General features: G+C 32.1%; 1 protein-coding gene across 1 annotated transcript in view; it reads left to right on the top strand.

Moving 5' to 3' along the window:
- The window catches only part of LOC123665039 (ABC transporter G family member 20-like), a 45297-nt gene that overhangs the window by 15404 nt on the left and 10942 nt on the right, over window positions 1–18951 (top strand). Inside the window, exons 4-6 of the mRNA XM_045599395.1 lie at window positions 11525–11615; window positions 17247–17388; window positions 18353–18453. Coding sequence (XP_045455351.1) covers window positions 11525–11615; window positions 17247–17388; window positions 18353–18453 — 334 coding nt within the window. The remainder of the gene's footprint in view (window positions 1–11524; window positions 11616–17246; window positions 17389–18352; window positions 18454–18951) is intronic.

Raw genomic sequence — 18951 nt, 5'->3', positions numbered from 1 at the left:
TCATAAGCTACTATATAATATACACATTTTGTTTAGTATATTACCATAAAAATCATTGACATACATTATATGTTGAAATTATACAGAATAACTTATTGTGATGTAATTTTTGTTATGCTGTCGGTGAGTCATAAACAAACAAATAAATTAGCACGATGTCCACCGACAAAATATATTTTCATAGGTGGGATAATAGGGACAATATATTTGGCACAACATTTCAAAGTTTTAGGAGCCAAGTCACTAATTTTGCTTTCGATTTACCATCTACTAGTCGCTGTGTTTAGACATGTACTTGATGTAAGTTTTGTAGCATTCGTTTAACCACTATTTGGATAAGTGATTTAATGTTTATCTACTGAACTGTGTTTAATTATGTGTGGTGTTTACCTACATGAGTTGTGCACTAAGATTAACCATAATGTATGTTCCGATTTGTAATATTTTTTAGTGTAATAGCTGCTGGTAAGCCAATAAATAAATAAATAATAAGTCCTGCACGATGACATCAGAAAAAAAAAACTTTTAGATAATTAATTATAATAGGAAAATTTAAACACGCGTACCACAGATAATTATGTATATTAAGGTGTTAAATATTTCTTAAAATTTGAAATAAAATGAATAATATAACAATTATGAGATAAATATCGTTAGATAAGTACGATATCAAGAATTAAAATTCTCATCTGAGTATTTTTATAAGATACTTATTGCCTTAACCCTTTAAATAATTTCATTATAAAGAATTAATGTCACTTATAGGTAGATCAAACTATAACTTATTGAGATAATGTCATTACTGATTTAATTTAAAGTTAAAACATCTAACGAGTTTAAAATCATCGAATTGAACTACAATAATCTGGAAAAGTCCCAACCTGGGCAAAAGCTTTTTATCTACTCAAAAGAAGCATTAGAGCTTAATTTGGTTAAACCTCGGTTATAGCTGCCAGCAGTAAACTGTATTTGTTTATTTATTTAGCCGAATTCTAAAAAGGAGGAGGTTACTTAATTCGACTTAATAGCTTCATAACTTCGTCGTTTATGAGCCGATTTTGATAATTCTTTTTTTGTTGGAAAGGAGATATCCCAACTGTGGTACCATGATAAGGAAACTAGGACCCGATGATGGATGATGAATTCCAGAGAAATCGAGGGAAACCCTCGAAAATCGTAGTGATGACTAGTGCATTTGTTAATTTGTTTCGTCTACCTACGTTGTATTACTTGTCGATGTAATTGAAGTCGGTTTTTTTTTTTTTTTTTTTTATACAATGATAGGCTTGCGTTTGACCACTATTTCACCTGATGATAAGTGAAAATGCGGTCTAAGATGGAGCACGCTTACCTAGAAGTAACCTATTCACTCGCGACTTAAAGATCCCCAGGTTATAATTTTCTGGAAACACAGACAGGTTTTTTTCGTTTGCGAGCAAACACAATTATTTTGTATCTTTTTATATAGGTACTCGTACTCAAAGCTGATCTGAAACGCGTTCTTTCGTGATTGTGAAACTCGTGAAGTAATATCCTCTGCTTAGTATAGTCGTTACATATTATATTATTTGTTATAATATAATAACTTCTTAATTTTCCATTCCAGAAGAATATTCACGATGACGATTAAAAATGTAAAAAAATAGTGAAGTTGTCCTGTCTCGAGTTTTGCGCAAAAATACCTACATTTAGATACTCATTTTTATTTATATAGAATGTAGATACACTATTTAAAAACACACTTACCTTGTCCCATGAGCTATGAATTAAAATAATCACTAACAAGCCTATCTTTCTTGTTTTTATTTTAATTGAGTCATGGTCGACGAGAATGTTTGCAAATTAACATGCTTGAAATGGTTAGTTGTACGTTAACATTGAAGCTTTAGAATTAACTTGAAGACCTTCGATAGTTAGCTTATCTTTCTATAAATCTAAATTTTAAAATGAAATTTAATTTATTTCATGGCTTATGTTTCAATAAATATATTATTTGTTTGTTGAACTTTATCAGCTCAGCCTATTGCGGTCCACTGCTGGACATAGGCCTCCCCAAGTTCGCGCCAGATGCACCGGGATGCAGTTTTCCGCAATCCTCATCCAGCCTACACCGACAATCTTACGTAGATCGTCGGTCCAACGGGCCGGAGGACTTTAGAACTGACTGACTATATAGACTGACTATATATAGATAAACTGTTGAACTTTAGTTCAACCGTAATTAACTAGTCACTTGTTCTGTTCTTTTCATATTATTTTTACAATTAAAAATCTTGTCCAAAGAGTAACGGAAATAAAAAAAAAGCTAATTTGGTGCCTTGTTCAGTGCACTCATTCGTTTTTTTTTTTTTATATATAGATTTTTAATGACAAAATGTAGGATCATGAGCATAATACTTGAGCACATTACCTTAGCAATATTTATGCAAATAAAAATTTTGTAACCTTTTTAAAATCAACATAATGAACAATATCAACGCTAAGATCGTTTGCAGTCGCTAAATGGTAAACTTAAATATTTAATTAGCATTATATACCTTGAAAAGTACGATTTTATTTACTGTTTCAATTAACGATGTATCGAAGAAGTAAGGTGTGTTGAACCTACTTTTATACATTCCACGTGACTTCGGTAAAAACTTTAGTACTATTTAAGTACTTATAAAAGCCGTTAATTTAAGTGAATAAATCTATAGTTCTATAATTGAAATTGAATTGCTAAATATATATTATATCAAAGCTCAAGAAAGGCTAGGTAAATTCGAATCGTTTTTTTTTTGTAGAGAAACTAAAAAAAAAATCGATTAGAATTAATAAAAATTGTTGAAAATTTCTTCAAATAAAACGACTACTCCAACTGCACGAGTCTGTCGTTTCGCAAGATAGGACAACGCCTGCCAGGTCAGCTAGTAATCAAATAAATAAGCGAGCTGCCAAATTCCATATCACCTTACATTCCATACATGTTTACTAAGCTGTATCAAGTTATGATATATTTTTAATGAGTGTATTGAACTACGAATCTGTTTTATATCAAAGTTCTTCGGGCTTTTGCGCTTGCGGTCTTGTCATCCCCGCTCATGATAAACATTTGTATTTCCCATATAGATATTTGTCGTGGTCTGGACGTTTGTGCTTATGTATTGTGTTTTCGGACCCGCGACACAGGAGAAAATATTACTAGGGCCGTTCCATATGAAGCGTTTATTAATTTATTGAAACCTACGTATGACGATGCAGACATACTCGTAGTAGTACTTTGAATCATAATAGATATTATCTGACTGTTAAAACTATGACTAATATTTAAACAAATAACATATTAATTTAAAAAAAAACGCAAAGCATATTTCTATAATATTTTCAGCCTATAATATCCCACACTGCTGGGTATAGGCCTCTTTCCCCATGTAAGAGAAGGATCAGAGCTTAATTCACCACGCTGCTCCAATGCGGGTTGGGTGGCGGATTTTCTTAAAATAGTTATAACTTAAAAAATATTTTATTACATTTCTATATGACTACTCATTTAAAAATAAATAACTAAAATGTTTAACTATAACTTATATTTACATATTCTATCACGGTATTAGAATTAAATTAAAACGATGTATAAAATTTATTAAGAATGTCTAATAATTCTAAATTAAAGTTTTATTATAATATGATTTTACATATAGTTTAAGGAATTTATATTAGATATTTATATAAAGTATTTAATATGATAATAATGTAATTATAGTGAGTGACATCACAGCGACGCGGAAATTTTGAACCTTTGACAAGTACGAATGATTTTTACATCGTTGCAAATCCGTTTCTTGTTGATCCAATATTTGTCGTGTCTTGTATCAAAACAGAACGAATATTGCTTATCAAATAAAGGTGACCTTAAAAAAAGCCGGATCGAAGTAATTTAAACAGACGCCAAAAACGTTTGAGTTCTTTATGATAGGCTGATTTTTTATCACCTTGCTTTAGTGGCAATTTTGTTGTGGCTTGATTTAGGTACTATGTGTTGGAGTACATTTCATTTATGATGTGTGCAGTTCAGAACTAAAATATGGATAGAAAATGTAGCAACAACAGCCGCATTTTATAATTAGAGAAGGCTGAGATAGTAGGAGATAGAAGTTAGTCCATATATTATTTTCGTTCTTACCGTAATTTTCTACTTCATTATTCTAGCTAAAATATCTATGGAATTTAGGACTCTTAATTACTTTATCTTCGTAACAGATTATTTATTAAAATCTGGATGGTATTACTTAATTATCATTAGTAATAATTATTAAATAAATATTTATAAGAGCTTTTACAATCTGCCTGAAAAAGCGTATTATTGATTTCGATTTTGATTAGCAGTCTCTTTAACTATGCAAATTTTGAATGCTTAACGATTACAAATCTAGTATATGTATAATTTATGTAATTTCGTAATAATATTTATGGATCTATTATCTCGTTACCTTCTCATAATGATTAATGGTTATGAAGAAAGAACCTATTTAAAAAAAAAACTGTAAATTTAGTAATACAATCTTTATAGAAAATCCAGTACCGTTTAATGCGGTCAAACATTTAGTATAGAGGCAATGACTTTTTATCTCATGACAATGACAATTTACCTTTACGAAGATCATAAAGCTCAATAGCTTATACATTTGAAGGCGTTGTTTTGGAAATACTTACGACGACGTAAAATACGACGAAAATTGCAGGCTTTATGCAATTTTCTTTAAAAAATAAAAACCATATGAGGACAACAGCATAGCGCGTTGAGAATTTTTATGAAGGTTCACTATTAAAGGGTTAACTTTAAAATACCCACTAAATCTCACTGAATCACTCACTCAATTCAGCCTATCGCAGTCCACTGCTAGACATAGGCCTCCACAAGCTCTCGCCAAAAATGCGCAAAAATGGCGCGAACTCCTGTGTTGCCCGTAGTCACCATGCTGGGCAGATGGAATGGTGACCGCAGATGCAAATGCAGTGTAATAAATTAAGATTCACGTAAAAGTGAAAAATTTGAATGCTACACAGATAATATATATTGAAGATTTAAGTTAAAATCGAAAGTTGTTTTGCATCAATAGTTATCAGAAATTTAACTGCATCAAGGCCATGTTTGACGTGAAATATACTTTTTATTACTATTTGTCAAGATCATTACTATCTAAAATTATTGTTAATCGTTTTTCTGTAATCAAAACTCTTTAATAAAAACAAGCTACTAAGCTTACTTTGTTGTTTCGAAACAAACTAAACACAATATTACCTTTGTACCAACTCTTAGCTTCGCTTCAGCCTGGTCATAGATCTCACTAAGCTCGTCCAAAAAATTTACGGTTGACTGCATTCCTTTTTTGTTTTTTTGTTGACTCAGAAGACTCCAGCCCGGGGGAGCTGGTATGTCCAATTCACACGGACTAAAACTTCTGGGATGTTCCTTCTCTCGCCTGGGGTGGGATTACGGGGACGCTAAGCACTTCCGCGATCCTGCCGGTGTTGCCCAATTAGGGCCCGTCACCAAAAGCGACCTCCGAGAAGCTCCCTCGAACACTAAGGTTGCCTCCCTCCGCGGGACTGTCAAATACGGACGATAAATCCCCCGGTATATCACCCGCTGGTCCGGCGTTACGGTGGCAGGTTGGCTTGGTCGGATTCGGGAGCGAATTTGGGTCCTGTTCCCACTCCCGCTCAGCCGCTGTTGTCTGCAATCCTCATCCAGCCTCTAACAATCTTGTGCTTATTTGCTGTCAACAGAAAGATATTAAGATGAAAGCTGTTGCAATCGGGAATTGTAATATATATAAGCAAAAGAATAGAATGAAAAGTTGTAAGCAGTTTTACCAAAAAATTTTATAGATACACCCTGTCTTTCTCTTATTTTCTATGCTGATAATAAATAAAATGAAATAAAAACCTAGAATTCAGATTCGAGTAGTTAAGAACCCACGCAGAGAATGAAAGGTGTAAATGACAGAAAGAAACGGTATGAAAAATGAAAGGACGAGAAACATAATCGATAGAACTGGAATGAATGTTTTAGAATAAGCAGTCTCCTTCCAAAAAAAAATAGGTAGCTATATACTAGTCGGCTGTTACCTATAACACAAGCATTAAGTTGCTTACTTTAGGAACAGACGACCGTGTGTGTATTGTGTAGATATTTATTTATTTATTATTTATTTATTTATAAAAAAAAAAAAACTTATGAGCTTAGAGTAAATAGGGTTGATTAGGAAGAATGAGGAAATTACATGTGCCTGTTTCTGGACCCCCGACACCAGACAAAAATTCTACGTTCAATGTGAACCGTTTATTTATTTATATATTTTTATTTACATAATAATATCTAAATTAAGCTTTTTATGTTAAAAACTTTATATAAATAAATAAGCAATTATTGATAATTTCATATTACAAAATTAATGTTAAATATTATGTGATTTGATGTCAAGGCGAAGACTTATATGATTTAATATAATGCATATATTATAATTTATATCTATACCTTCGACAGATTTTATCTATATAATTGTACGTTTGTTTAGTGGTTATAAGACATTTTTCTTATAATAGTAATTTACATAAAATTAAATTAAAACTACCAAATAAATTAATAAATCCTTTATTTTAATAGACATAGGTAAACGTTTGCTCAGTTGTGAAGAGAACACAATTCTAGAGATCTATGAGAAAAAAATGGATTGTGTATGAATTCCACGACAGAATTAATTTTATCTGAATGGTCACTTTCTATTAGAAAGTCTGGAAAATAGTTATAGTTATTTTCAATTTATTTTGTAATTTTTTTTTTGCTTGTTAACTTGTAAATTTTCTTTTGGGCTATAGATCTTTTTTTTAATAAAATAGACATAACAACAAAATATATATGTTTCAATATTATAATACATACTAGCCCGTGACTTTGTCCGCGTGGAATTTAACAAAATAATTATTGTTCAGTTTGCAGAATTATAAAAAATAAAATAAATATAAAATAAAAGTAGCCTAAGTTACTCGTTATTACATCAGCTACGTGCCAGAGAAAGTCCCGGAACAAACAGATAGACAGACAGACAAACACAAAAATTGTAAAAAATGCTGTTTTGGTAAATGTACCGTGTATACATACATATGAATTTAGTTAAAAGCGCTTAATTTAATATTACAAACAGACACTCCAATTTTATTTATTTGTATAGATAAACAAAGTCGAGAAATAAACCTCGTTTGTAATTATCATGTCAGGGAAATATAAATTATTCTTGCAAACCAAAACTTGTTGAAACACTTAACAAGAAGAGACTCATTGAATGTTTGATTTGTTTAAACAATATAAGAATATATTTATATATACGCATTCCTTACATAAATGGATACTTATGTAATCGAAGTATATTTATAGTCACATGACTAATTCTCTATCAGCTCATCACCCATTAAGACATGTGCATTGTTTCCCTTTGAGGCATCGAGTATGTCTCGAATTTATGGGAAATTACCTCAAACTAAGAAGAAATCACAGCTAAATAATACTGTCAAGTAGTGTTGTGTTCCTGTAGTGACTAACGTGACCAGAGCTTCTCTGGAATGTCGCGAGTAGGGTGAGATGAGGGTCGGCAACACGTTTTCTATGCATCTAGTGTTGCAGGCGTCTATAAGCTGCGAAAACCACTTACCATTATAGGTGATCCTTACGCTTCTTTACAGACGAAGTCAAATAAAAATGATCGTTAAAAATAAAGAGACCAATAAAATTCTTTATAAAAAAGTCTGTTTTTATAATCAATCTTGTAAATGTCTCATAGTTGCGCAAAAGCTTCTTTACTATGAATGAGAAGTGTTGCTTTGCTTGTTACGTAAAATATCTATTCTTTAGAAATAAATTAGTTTCGCGTTTGCAATATAAGCATTTTGCAAATTATTTTATGTAGTAAATCGATTTATTATTTACAATTATTTAAATGATCATTTTAATGTCGGTATTTGACAGGAATACAAGATTATAAATATCAAAATGTCAAAACGATGGCGTGAATAAACTGACTTTAGCATTATTTTGGAATGAAATATAGATTAATTTATACAGAAAATCGATTTCAATTTGAAGATAAAACAAGGACTCGTCGAGACAATTAATTAATAAAAAGTGTCTATATAAGCTGGTTGTTAAAATAATAATAATAAGTAACTTTATTGTACAAATAACATACAAACATGTTCACATCCATCATCACATATTGTGATGGCTACACAATAATTATATTGTGTAGCCATCACAGGCCAAAGCGGTGGCCGGTGGCTGTTCCGCTAGCGGTCGCGGATGTGATCCCTACTCATGGCAAACACTTTTATTGGCCATACAGATGTTCGCCATGGTCTGGACATTTGTGCTAGTGTATTGTATGTGTTTCCGGACCCCGACACAGGAGAAATTTCTTCTGGGAGCCGTTGAGTGTGAGCCGTTTATTTTTATTAACCATTTTAAAGCGATGTGCAATAATACATTACTCGTATCTTTGTATCTATCTATCGATTATATAAGGTTCTAACTATTCTAAAAGCTGTTGTTTAAATTAATTACGTGAGTATGACTATCTCAATCATCTGATTTATCAGAGTTTCAATCATGATTGTCTGATAGTCTTCCAAAGTAAATACATTATTTGCTTTTGTTGTCTTACTTTGGATTTAAATGTCGTCTTTGCTGTATGATTTTAAATGTATGGTTGTTGCGTAAGGTGCCATCCATAAATTACGTCACACTTTAATGAGGGGGGGGGGGGGGTAAAGGGTCGACGAAGTGTGACATTGTGTTGGTTGGGAGCGGCGTGTGGGAAATTTTTGACATTACATACTAAAATGTAATATAATTGATAGTTAAATGGATATAAAAAAATATGTTGAAACTGATGTTTTAATTTAATAAATAAGAATTTACAGGTATAAAATTGCAAAATATGTAACTTCAGACCGGTTGGGGTGATGTCTTATGTGCCCATCTGTGACAAGGGCGTGGGAGGGACCAAAAATGATGATATTCATGTCACGTAAATTTATGGATTAGGGGTCATTATGTACTGAAAGGATTTGACCTTAATCCACGATAATCCACTTCTATGGATAAGTAAATAGACACGCGTCGTTCAAGATTTCACTCCAAAACATAAATTTCGAAAAGCAAAACTCTAAGCTTGTGCTCGAAAAATCAGCGGTCATAATCTGAGATTTTAATCAAATTTACTGGAATCAAATAATTTTTTAATATTTTGATTGAATAAGATCAATCGAAAAGTGAATTAAGTAATATTATTTATTGGTAATAGTTAAAACTGCCTCTCTTTTAATGAATATTTCTTCAAAAAAACCCTTGCTCTCTCAGATTGAGAAACTCCTTCTATTTAAAATCAGTTAAAGCCATACCTACCGTATTGTGCACTTTAAATTATGCATCACCTTACGGCACGGTAATTATTATTACTACTCGATAAATATTGATAGGAAAAATATTATAATTTAATTGCATTGGTACATTTAAAATGGTCTGCGGAGGTCGGGTGTGTTAAGTATATAGGTACTTAGAGTTTTCAATAGCTGTTAGAATATGAATAAGAGGGTTTTATTTTGTATCCAATTATTAGAAATATATTAGAAATAAGGCGTGACAGCCGTTCTGGTGTGATAGTACAGATTTTGTTGAAGGTCGCCTTGACTCTGGCGGTCGTGGGTTCATATGTAATGTATGTGTATCTCCATTGCCACGTATCTACTAAATTAATACATAGCTAATTAATACTGGTCTGAAGTAGCATTTAGTATTGAGATGAAATATTTACGTTATCGTAATGTTTCGACGACGTTGCAGATACCATTGTCACCTACTCAGCCGTTCAAAATGACAATAGCAGTAAATCCCGTAACATCAAAAGTGATCATAGTGACCGTAAAAGCTTAAAAACATATATTTTATGTTAAGGAAGGTGGAGTCGATACGACGCTTGCGATGCTTTTGGTTGTGGGCGTACATAGACTACATTAACACCTTACCATTAGTTGGATCACGCGCTTGATTGTAAAGCTTGTAGCACTAAATCTATATAAAATTTGATAAATGCAAATTCTTTAGGTAGTCTAGATGATGTCATAGTGGCGCCCTCTGCGGGTTATAAAGAATTATTTTATTTTATTATAGATTTCATATTTTTTTATTTTTTTTATAGATGAGTGCAAATATTTTTTCCGGTTTTGATGTCTCTCCTTGTGTCCTCCCACCGTGCCTCGGAAAGCACGTTAAGCCGTCGGTCCCGGTTACAATCATAAATACCAGATAGCAATTGATACTCGTAGTAGGGAACATATCCACCAAAGGCGCATTAGAGCAACGTGGTGGATCAAGATATAATCCTAGTAGGAACACGGAGAAAGAGGCCTAAGTCCAGCAGTTATATGTTAGAGGCAGAATCGTAAATCGTCAATATATAATTAATAATAAATTTATCACATTTGGTGTTCAATGAAAGGAAACATTAGCAAATTTGAAATGTACATACGGATATGTATAAGTTGTTTAATATATTATTTACAGTTTACAATACGACACTTATATCATTAAATACATAATAGGAATAGCCATGAGTCAGAACTCTTTAAACGTATATAGTAGGTAGTAAGTCTTTTTATTTTTAAACCTCTCATTTTTATTTAAAATGTGTACGCATAACTTCTGAACTATTGCACACGATTGGTTTTTTTTTCGTTCGTTTTTTTAAAGTTTCTTAAAAGAAAATAAAAATAGTTCATCAATTTATAAATAGTAAATAATATCCCATAATAGAAAGTTTGAAAAATGCTTATAACTCTTTCACGATAAAATAACTAGTATTTACAAAAAAAAAAAAACTCGGTATGTAGATAGCCGAATAATTGAATTTATTTATACCTTATTTTTTTAATATTCAATGAAAATTAATTAATGATGAGATTTTTTAAGTGTTTTTACTCAAAGGTCTAAGACAATTAGCTATCAAAGTAAACGTGCTGAAAATTATTATAAATCGATAAATGTAGTTTTTAAAGACTCTAGAGTTTTCTGGACAATACGAAGTCATAACTGTTGACAGGAGTGATTCATTTTATTTCTAAGATATTTTGAATCGCGATTCAATGTAATGATGAAATGCTGACAGCATTCTTGCAACTGTTCCATTTGTTTTTTACAATAATACTCACCATCATCCATTCCTAAGATTGGCAATCTAAAACATGGGTTTTATGTAATCATCTGACTGAAAGACGTATAAATACACAAACATTTAGGCAGGAATTGAATCCAACAAAACCCTGAAGTGCGAAGCACGGTCACTTAAACTGTAGCAACTTTGCAATCGTGATTATTTTCTCGTAATTGTAAAGGTTTTGTATAGTAAATATGTGCTAAAAACTCCTATTGCTTCTCATATTGTTATTCTGTTATTTTATTGGTTCGATTTATATTAGTTTCCTTTTTTTACAGAATCTGGGATTACCTGGCTGGACTGGCGAGAGGTGGTACAACAGTTATAATAACAACACACTACATCGACGAGACGAAACAAGCACATAAGGTAAATTACAACAAGAACAAAAATGGACTGAAAATTTAATATCACAAACAAAAGTTTTATCAATAACGTTTTCGTACTTTGAAGGTCGTGATTATATAAATAAAAATGCTAGGCTTTTTTAAAGGAAATTTATTTTACTGTACATTTATTATTAGACTGTACTGCAAAATAAAGGTTGTTTGTTCTGGATTATATAATCAACGTCAAATGACACCCTTTTTATTAAAAGTTCTTTTTACAAAAAATAGTCAATCGTCAACATCATTACATAGTGTAAAACAAAGTCGCTTCCACTGTCTGTATGGATAGATCTTTAAATGTACGCAACGGATTTTGATGCGGTTTACTTTACTAAATAGAGTGATTCCAGAGGAAGGTTTATATGTATAAAACATGCATAGTATAGTTGAGGAATACTGATAATTTTTGCAATCGCGCGAAGCCGGGGCGGATCGCTACTAAAATGCCATAAGAACGAAATAAAAATAAGCTGTCTCTGACAGTTATAAGCAAGTAAATGATCTACGATCTAACGATAACCGCATTGACATTTATGGCTACGATAAGTCATAGCACAATATTTTAAAGCCTACATTATCATCATCGTATTTATAATATAAAGTATACTGTAATATTCTCTTTAATTAAACTGAAGCCTGCAACTTTACACACACATGTATAGACATATACACTGCCTTACTAAAGATCTCAAACACGTAGATACACATTTTTGAATATCATATCAAAAATTGACCGCTCCAGCGGGATTCGAACCCGCGTCTCCGACTGACCGTGTCGGCGCTCTAGCCAATTGAGCTATGGAACGATGTACCCGCCAGAGCGAAATTTTTGATATGATGATTTTTATTTTCGGTTTAAGCGAACCGTGGCGCCGTCTATAGTGAGTTCTTTACAGAGACCCGTAACTATTCAAAGTTTCATATTACAATGAAAATCTTTGACAGGAGACGACACCATGCTATTTTTAATATGTACGATTTTATTTTTGTGTTACCCACACATTAGAAATTCTAAATATTTTTGAATATCATATCAAAAATTGACCGCTCCAGCGGGATTCGAACCCACGTCTCCGACTGACCGTGTCGGCGCTCTAGCCAATTGAGCTATGGAACGATGTACCCGCTAGAGCGAAATTCTTGATATGATGATTTTTATTTTCGGTTTAAGCGAAACACGTTGATACACGTTGTTTACGTAGATACACGTTGAAATTTCTCTAGAGATACAAAAGTTTCCTTAAATTATCTCTTCAAATTTTATTATTTATCCTTCTTTATTACGGAGGAAGAGATATTTGCCCGGCAGTGTGGAACATTACACTCAATAAAACTCATCAAACAGTATTTGGCGGTGCAATATAAATATGATTGAATTTTCCACATAAAAATCGCTGAGTCATTTCAAATCTTGCAAAAGATGCATAGTAATTTAACACACGCCATTTAATTCAACACAGGATTACTAATTTTCCTTTGTTAATTAATATTCTCCGACCTAGCTGAAGCAAGCCATTGTTACCATCAATCGTTTGCGTGTCACGAGATTGTTCAAAGTGCAATTAACCTTCGGTTTTTTTTTTCGTTTTTCTTGTTACTTCAGTCTTACAAAATAGCTCTCGTTCGCGCGTTGTAATTGATCGAATTGTAAGGCATATTTCATAACATTTCTGGTGATATTTAAAGCTGTATGCACATGAATTTGCTATGTTTTTTTCAATTTATAACATAGCATTTAATTTAAAGCAAATATGCATATCATAGCAAATAATTCTTTACATTACCTACTCATTGAGTCCTTATTTAATGTTATATTGCAAATTAAATGCTATTTTTAAGTTAATCTAATATCTAAAAATTATGCTTAAAAACTGCGTTAAATTTGTTACACGCCATATCGTCTTATTTGTCTACAACGCGATGAGAAAATATAAGTCATAATAAATATGAATTCATTTGAATTGGTCGCGCTTATTATCGCATTATGTCAAATCATATCGCCTACCCATTGTCCTGCTTGACAAGTAAACAGCGTACCAACCACAATTGTACAGCAATATCCGTTATTCTACAAGATCGGGCGCAACAATATATATGACGTCACGTATTTGTCGCGTAAAACTGCATTTCATCGAATTGCATCGTTTATCCATTCCTTTCTCGTAACAAATATCAAAATAGTATGATATTAAGTTTGGTCGCGTATTTTTGCTTCGCCTCGCTCTCGTTTTATACCGTACAGCGCCCTATATTATAATAGTTCAGATTGCCAATGCACTATCAAGAGTGATAGTCATTTTCTTTATGTAATGGTATAATTTGTCACTGAGCAGTTTGCAATATTGCCTACATATTTGTTTATACATATACATTATTAATGTAAGCATTTAACTAATAGGATGAAACTAAGTATATTTCTACTGATTTGTCATATTGTAGAACTTCTTATCATTTTTGTTTCTTAATTTAGTTTAACATCTTAATATCTAAGATTTTTATTTTTGTGTTACCCACATTAGGAATTCTAAACATTTTTGAATATCATATTAAAAATTGACCGCTCCAGCGGGGTTCGAACCCGCGTCTCCGACTTACCGTGTCGACACGGTAAGTCGGAGACGCGGGTTCGAACCCCGCTGGAGCGGTCAATTTTTGATATGATATTCAAAAATGTTTAACATCTTAATTTTAACAGATGCAAACTACAGAATATAATGCTGTGTTGTACGAAGAATATTATCCAATTTATTTGAAAACCATCGAATCTCATCCTGTATAAACTGTTGAATGGAATGGACGGTGCGGGGCATGTAAAGTAATAAACGAATGGATATTTGCCACTCTATCAGAATTACTGAATTATGGCAATGACACTGATGCAGAAAGATTCCGAATATTACATAGGTTCGTTTGGCATAGAATCGTAAAATATCAAACACGGTCGGGAGATATGCGGTAAAAGAGCGAGAGTTATATATATACTATTCCTTCAAAATGTACCGACTTGGTAGTAAATTAAGCATTTATATAATTATCACAGGTTCGATCTTTATTTAATACAGCTATCATCATTGTATTGTTTCTATTACTGAGTCAAATTAGTCTAAGTTATAAAAAACGTGTATCATAAATCCTGGAATCAGAATACCATCTAAACGAACGTATAGTTATCTAGATTAGGTGTTATTATCAAATTCGTTTGCTGTGTTGTTACGGTAGAAAAGAATATGGCCTCCCCCTCTTGCCGTGGGTGTCGTAAGATGCGACTAAGGGATAACACAGTTTCACTACCACCTTGGAACCTAAAAAGCTGACAGATGGCGGGATAACCATCCAGCAGCGGCTTTGAAATACACAAGCCGAAGAAATATATATTTAATGAAAAACGTCATCTTCACAAACGTCAAATAATAATTACTACAAGATTCTATGGAAAAGTAATAATTTTCGAGTATCGTTTTAAATTATATATGTTTAAAAAAATTGTGTTTATTTTAATTTATTTGCAAAAGAACGACCGCGAGACATATAAGGAATTATCATTAAAAAAATTTAATTATTCATAACAACAATTCGACGCAAACGAAATCGCAAGTACTCAATAGTTTGATATAAAGTTTAAGAAATACTTCACACTTAAATATGAAAACTTATCAAATATAAGTATAAACAAACGACGTAAATGATCGTCAATCATCTTACACCGTATTTACCTAAAATATTAGTACTTTAAAACATATGTACAAGTGATTCTCAAAGTGCTTTATATTCACCCCAGGAACTCAATTTTAGCTCGGAAAAAAAAAACATAAAAATTAATATTTGTGAAAGTGGTCCTATTTAAAAAAATGTTTTAATATGGGTCAATTATCAAAATATGTCGCTTCAGCCTGTAATATCCCACTGCTGGGCAAAGGCCTCTTTTCCCGAGAGAAAGATCAGAGCTTAATCCACCACGCAGCTCCAATGCGGGTAGGCGGATAAGTTGTTGTCATTTGCGGGGGTTTAATTTAAATAAAACTTAATGATAAAATCAAATAATTATAAAACGATTTCTACTTTGGAGGGGTTCTCAAAAACAGATAGTTGGCAGCAGTATTGATATAAAATAGTTTGAGAACTCATGCTAGATCTATGTTGCTACACGAACAGTTCTTGACACTAAAAAGTACCTACTCATATAACATACATATATACATATCTATATTTTTTATATCTATATTATAATATATGTGATTATTAGTAATTAGTAGACTATTACAAACACAATATTTTTCACACATTGACATAAATTTAATAATTTGGACATAAATAAGCATTTAAATGTGGTCTCGGGCTAGATAAGTATAAGTAGTACCTGGGTGACTGAGCTTAGCTTGGTGTTTTTAGTAAACCGTGGTTTTTGGAAATCATATTAAAATACGAATTACATATTTATAAAAGAAGAATATTTTTTTTACTGACAGTAAAAAACATATAAATATTAAAAAATCAAAAATAAAAAAATAATTAAAAAATAATAATGATATAATTGTATTTGCTCGCAAACGAAAAAAACCGACTTCAATTACATCGACAAGTAATACAACGTAGATAGACGAAAAATTAGTCAAATAAATACGCATTATCAAAGATTACTCCAAAAGTTGTTATCAGATCTCGATGAAATTTAAATATGACCACACGATAGACATCATCTTTCGATTAAATTAAAAATCATCAAAATCGGTATACCCTGTAAAAAGTTATACGGTATAATACCCACCTACCTACGTTGGTCGACGAAAAAATAGTCAAGTAAAAACATATTATTAGATATAACTCCAAAAGTTGTTGTTAGATCTCAAATAAGTGGGACCAAATGACACACTACCTTTCGATTTAAAAAAAAAATTGTTGAAATCGGTCCACCCAGTCAAAAGTTCTGAAGTAACATACATAAAAAAAAATACAGTCGAATTGAGAACCTCCTCCTTTTTTGGAAGTCGGTTAAAAATATGAATAATATTTTTCGATTTTACCGACATAATAATAAAAAATGAGAACTGGCTATTTAAATAAAAAATAACGAGTGCAATTAGAAAAAAAAAGAAAAAATAATCGATCTGGAGACAGGGATTTGAACCGTGGTCTTTTCAGTCGATCGCGACTGGCCGATTTCCCACCTGAGCTATTACAGCTTTATTGATAGATGCGCAATTTCCCTTCGTATTATAAAGATATTGTAGCCATTTTTTCATTGTCTAAAAACAGGGATACAAGGAAATTTTCTAAAAATGAATCCTAGCTAGATTTATTTATCTTCCCCGAAATCCCCTGCATACTAAATTTCATGAAAATCGTTGGAGCCGTTTCCGAGATTCAGATCATATACAAGATTACATAATACATGGTCAAGGAAACATAGTAGACAGTTTTGAAATTGAAGAGACGATAATATTTTAAAAAGATAAATAGGAAAAGTTTTGTGTTTGAGGGTATGACTGTGTGTCTGTTTATTTCTGGAGTGTAAATAGCTACCCTCTGTAACACATACGTAAAAAATATACTTATAAGCTTTATTTAAAATCAATTAATAAAAAAAAACTAAGTTTTGTTTATTTCCTTGCAGATTGGTCTCCTTCGAGACGGTCAGCTTCTAGACGAAGATTCTCCAGATGAAATCCTTCGACGATACGACTGTGATACTCTCGAAAACGCTTTTTTGAAAATGGCGATGCGACAACATGAAAATTCCCACCGACGAAGATCGAGTGAGTAACTATTACATATATGATCACCACTGGGGTAGTACCTCAATAAATAAATAATACTGCTCTCATTGTATTCCTATGGTGAGTAAGGTGGCCAGAACTTCGAAGGGGGTTAGGGGGTATGATAGGGTAACGCACTTGTAATTATCTATTCAGTGTCTATTTTACTTATTTATTCTTAATGTACACCAAAATACAGATACATATAAAGAAGGATACAATATAAGTAGTACAAAGGCGATCTTATCGCTAAATAGCGATTTCTTCCAGATAACCTTTGGGTACTGGACACGATACAGTAGCAGCGGTTAGAAGTGTGCACATATGAAGGAGGAAAAATCAATAATCAAAAACGTTAAACAAATTTTTTACATGTCTATAATGCTACAGTATCCGCTAACCATCAGATGATCCGTATGCTTGTTTGCCGACCTAGTGGTATAAAAATGGTTTTATTTCTAACTAACTAAATCTGTAGAAGTTATCCTGTCTCGAGAAATGTCAAACAAGTCATTTGATAATTATTAAACCTATCCCGCAAACGTAATAGTTGAATCGTAACCTAAATAAAATAATAAATATAAATATGACATTTAGATAAATAAGTGATTGGCATATGAAAAATGAACGATCTTTATATATTTATGAAGCTAACTCCTTAAGAAACAGCATAAAGCGTGCAGTATGAAACAAATATGGGCAATGAAATAATGTGCCACGACTGACACGTGACACTGACGCTTTAAAGCGCTTGTAGCTTTTATGTAAATTAATAAACGTAAAATAGTACCTATATTGGCATTTATGGTACGAATGTATTGGAGTTTTATTAATTTTAAACTTTAATTGTGGAATATTACAGTAATAAGTTCTTAATTAGTCCTGTCGCGTGTTGAAGACACGAACTTTCTTAGACTTTCAGTTAGTGTTTAGGTGCTGTCATCATAACTTCCTCTTGTTCCAGCTCTCACCTCTTCACCCGACGTGATACCCGAGAGTAGTATAGTGAACGACAACCGTTATCCCTCCAGAGAAGACTTTAGCGTAGTTACCAGTAGCACAGATGTAAGTAAAATAATAATTGACTCTGTTTTATCCATATATTAATATGAAGCAAAAACTTTGTACCAAGATACGAAAATTGCGCGGACGTAGGAGTATGAAATTTCGTACACTTATAGTTTTTATAGAGAAGAAGTGCAGAATGCTAATTTTTTTTAATTATGCATAAAAATATATTAAATGACTAAAAAAACACACACTACCATGAATTTGGCACACACACACATATACTCTTTTGTTGGTTGTCAAAGTATGTAGTCAAATTGAAATTTTTTAAAAAAGGTTCTTTATTATCATAATTTTTTTTTAATTTAAATTGTTAATTATGGTCAAATTTCGACCACTGGGCGACCATCGTTTAATTACGCTTAGTTTTATTAAAAAGTACATTCCTCGTCATCGACGTACATAGATGACAGCGACCATGGAAGCTATGCGTTTTTTCTTTGGTGAGCTCTTTAAAACACATTCAATCCTAAATAGTGTTTTGTAGTGACAGAA

The sequence above is a fragment of the Melitaea cinxia genome, chromosome 23 (genome assembly GCF_905220565.1).
Source record: "Melitaea cinxia chromosome 23, ilMelCinx1.1, whole genome shotgun sequence".
Taxonomy (NCBI): domain Eukaryota; kingdom Metazoa; phylum Arthropoda; class Insecta; order Lepidoptera; family Nymphalidae; genus Melitaea; species Melitaea cinxia.
The sequence above is the reverse complement of the archived record's forward strand: the minus strand, read 5'-3'. Positions and strand labels throughout refer to the sequence as shown.